This window comes from Penaeus monodon, chromosome 4 (genome assembly GCF_015228065.2).
Source record: "Penaeus monodon isolate SGIC_2016 chromosome 4, NSTDA_Pmon_1, whole genome shotgun sequence".
Taxonomy (NCBI): Eukaryota; Metazoa; Arthropoda; class Malacostraca; order Decapoda; family Penaeidae; genus Penaeus; species Penaeus monodon.
This window is the reverse complement of record NC_051389.1, coordinates 13707775-13710928: the sequence shown is the minus strand read 5'-3', so window position 1 is coordinate 13710928 and position 3154 is coordinate 13707775. Positions and strand designations below refer to the sequence as shown.

At 37.5% G+C, this 3154-nt stretch overlaps 1 protein-coding gene across 1 annotated transcript in view; it reads right to left on the bottom strand.

Moving 5' to 3' along the window:
• Nucleotides 1-1103: 1103 nt before the first annotated feature.
• Nucleotides 1104-3154, bottom strand: part of LOC119570278 (piggyBac transposable element-derived protein 3-like) — a 2075-nt gene continuing 24 nt past the window's right edge. The window contains exons 1-3 of the mRNA XM_037918089.1: nucleotides 2928-3154; nucleotides 2636-2755; nucleotides 1104-2460 (exon numbers count right to left, since the gene is read on the bottom strand). The exon at nucleotides 2928-3154 is cut by the window's right edge and continues 24 nt beyond it. Coding sequence (XP_037774017.1) covers nucleotides 1453-2253 — 801 coding nt within the window. The 5' untranslated portion in view covers nucleotides 2254-2460; nucleotides 2636-2755; nucleotides 2928-3154 and the 3' untranslated portion in view covers nucleotides 1104-1452. The remainder of the gene's footprint in view (nucleotides 2461-2635; nucleotides 2756-2927) is intronic.

Sequence of the window (3154 nt, the reverse complement as noted above, 5' to 3'; positions counted from 1 at the left end):
TCAACACAAAGAAGTCTACCTCGACAATTTCGTCATACGGACTTCATTTCAGTTCACTGCAGACAGCTGATGCCCTGTCTCAAAGGCCAAAATAACATTCCAGCTGATACCCTGTCTCACAGTGTTTCTACTGTCAATTCTTCCCTCATCGATTATGCAGCAATTGCCGCAGACCAAGCAGACCATGCTGAGCTGCAACAACTTAAAGATAATCCTTTATTTCAGTTGAAAAAAATTAAAGTTCCTGGAACGGATGTAGACCTGTATGCTAATGTTTCTACTGACACCATTTGTCCATATCTACCTCAGAAATATTGACTTGCCATCTTCCAGCAACTCCATAACATCTCCCATTCTGGTGTGTATGCATCAGAGCATCTGCTGACCTCAAGATTCATCTGGACTGTTACCAACAAATATGTAAGAAACTGGACATGTTTTGCATTAATTGTCTAATTTCCAAGGTAACTAACCATACAGTTTCTCCTAAACCCTTCAATACGGTTACCTCTAGATTCGACCATACTCATATTGATCTTGTTAGTACGAGCCTTTATTGGTGGTTGGATAAAAAGATTTGTAGTACCAACCAAATTTAACATCAGACGGGAAATCAGTTTGAGTCGCAACTTTGGAGCAAACTTATGACTTTGCTTGGATTCTCATACAATAATTACTACTGATATATGTACTTTGTAAAATATATTATCTTTTTATATTTAACTGACAAATGTTTGTTTATTTGCGCATTTATATTGTCAGAAATACTTGTAAGTCCTCAGTCCATTTGTACATAAGTGTTATCAGGAACTTAACCCTATGAAGCCTGAATTATGTTCTGACTGTTGAAAAAAATTTGAACATATTTTCCTTTTTATTAGAGTAGTAAAATATTAAGAAATCCATTAATTTTGGAAAAAAAAAACACTGGGTTTTAAAGATGGCAGCCAATCGTGACAAATTCGTCACGGTCGTCCATCGTGACACAACGAGTAAGATTTTGTTACCTACTGTGTATGTACTAAATAGCTCCTCCATTCTTCCGGAATATTATTATTATTGTATTTATAATGTTACCTAATACTGAATTAATTACAGACACATGCATGAACACTCTTTATTTCTGGAAAACAATACTTCAACATCAAGTAGCTAATTCAGCGTAGTATACAATTGATTCAGTTTCACCTATGGTACTGCATAATAACATACATAACTGAATATATAATCCATACATAGCTTTCAAACACAAAAGTAAATTGGTTTTACGAACAAAAACTGACAAAGGTGTATATAAACCATGCATAATATGTCTTGGCTGCCATAAAAGAAATTGCTTATACAAAAAAAAAAAAAAAAAAAAAACATTAGCACATGTGAAAACAATATTGAATGTTTGTATTCACTTAGTAAAATATATCCATGAACTAAATGTCATTTTTGCTTGTTCATTTACTTTGTGTGGAATTCAACAAAGCAATTTTTATCTTTGGTGATACACAAGTGTACTTTACACTTCTGACAGTAGAACACAGGGGCACTTTTACAGTCTGGATTCTTGCACCTTCCTCTTGTTGTCACCACTGGATAATGGTGATAGCCATCTGTCCTGACTCCTGCAGGAATGGGCTTAGTGGCAGGGGAGCTTTTCTTTTTCTTTGCAAACTGTGCAGCAGTTCCTCCATTAGAGGGACGACCTCTTTTCTTAGCCATGGGATTTTTCCCTTCAAGAAGCAGGGATTCTGCCAGTGACAATTTGAATTCCTGAAGGATCATTACTTTTCGTTCAGGAATGTCTAGGTCGCTAGAATCTCTGCGGTATAGTAACCAACAGTTCACAACTGTGACATCCAGAAAATGAAAAAATATATTGTGATAATACTTCTTGGACCTGGTGTGGATTCTGTAAAGTGATATGAGTGAGTCCATCAAATCCACACCACCCATGAATTTATTATATTCTGTCACAACTGCAGGACATGAGACCGTGACCACAGCCTTAGCCTTTTTGTCATACCTCTTACACTCCCCCACAGGCTCTGCTGATGCAAATGTTGACAGCAAAGTGACGCCTTTATTGTCCATCCATTTCATAGCCCGAACCTCAACATCATCCACCAAAGCCTTCTTTTCCTGGTGTGTACCCCTTCCTTTCTTTCCCAAAGCCTTGTCATTTTCAAAGAATATGCCTTGAAGGCGATTTATTCTCACTGTACCCAAACAGCAGATCTGTTTCATAGCCAGTACAGTCATTAGTGGGAGTGAGGTGAACCAGTTGTCAAAATACAACAAGTGATTTTTGACGCCATAGTGGGTGCTCACTACGTTTTATTTTACTGGAAGCCATCTTGTGACCTTGATTCTGCTGTGAAGGTCCTGGTCTTGATTCAGGAGGGTCATCAGGTTCATCAATCAACGGTGCCCGTTCCAGCTCTTCATCATCCGGCATGTAATCACTCCCTAAAACAATATAATAAATTTGTTTCATGCATACAAATATATTTCAGTACAAGTAAAATCACCTACATGCAACATCAGAACTTATTACTCTTATTACAAAAAAATAGTGCTTATATAACACTCAATTGAGCGTTATATAAGAATTATATCATAAACACACAAAAAATATACTTACCATAGTCTGGACATTCCTCTGTATTATCATCAAAATCACTGTCATCATCATTTTCCTTTTGGCCATGAAGAACACGCTCCAAAGCATGCCTCACTCCATAAAATCGAAAGGAATCCATACCTGTCAGCAAACAAGCATTTTTTGACTCAACAGACGAAGTGAACGAAATCGTAACACATGAACAGACACTAAAAAATACAAGTATATGATGAATTTCATATCCGTTTTTCACACCTATGTGATCAGTGTAGTGTTGTCTAAAAGATATAAAATAATAAAGCAATAAACTCACCTGTGAGACTGCATTTGCACATGACAACAGAGAGGAGTGTGTGGCGTGGCACAGTCAGCTGATCTCTGCTAGGGAGGACCAGACAGCTGCCAAGTACCACAAGCGAGAAGTGTTGCCATCCCTTAAATATGAGCAGTAGAACGTGCCTGAAACGTTGCACTCGTTCACAGCTCTCTCACTCCATTTTCTTTAGCTCTGGACTCACTAGAAACGAACGTAACTAATTC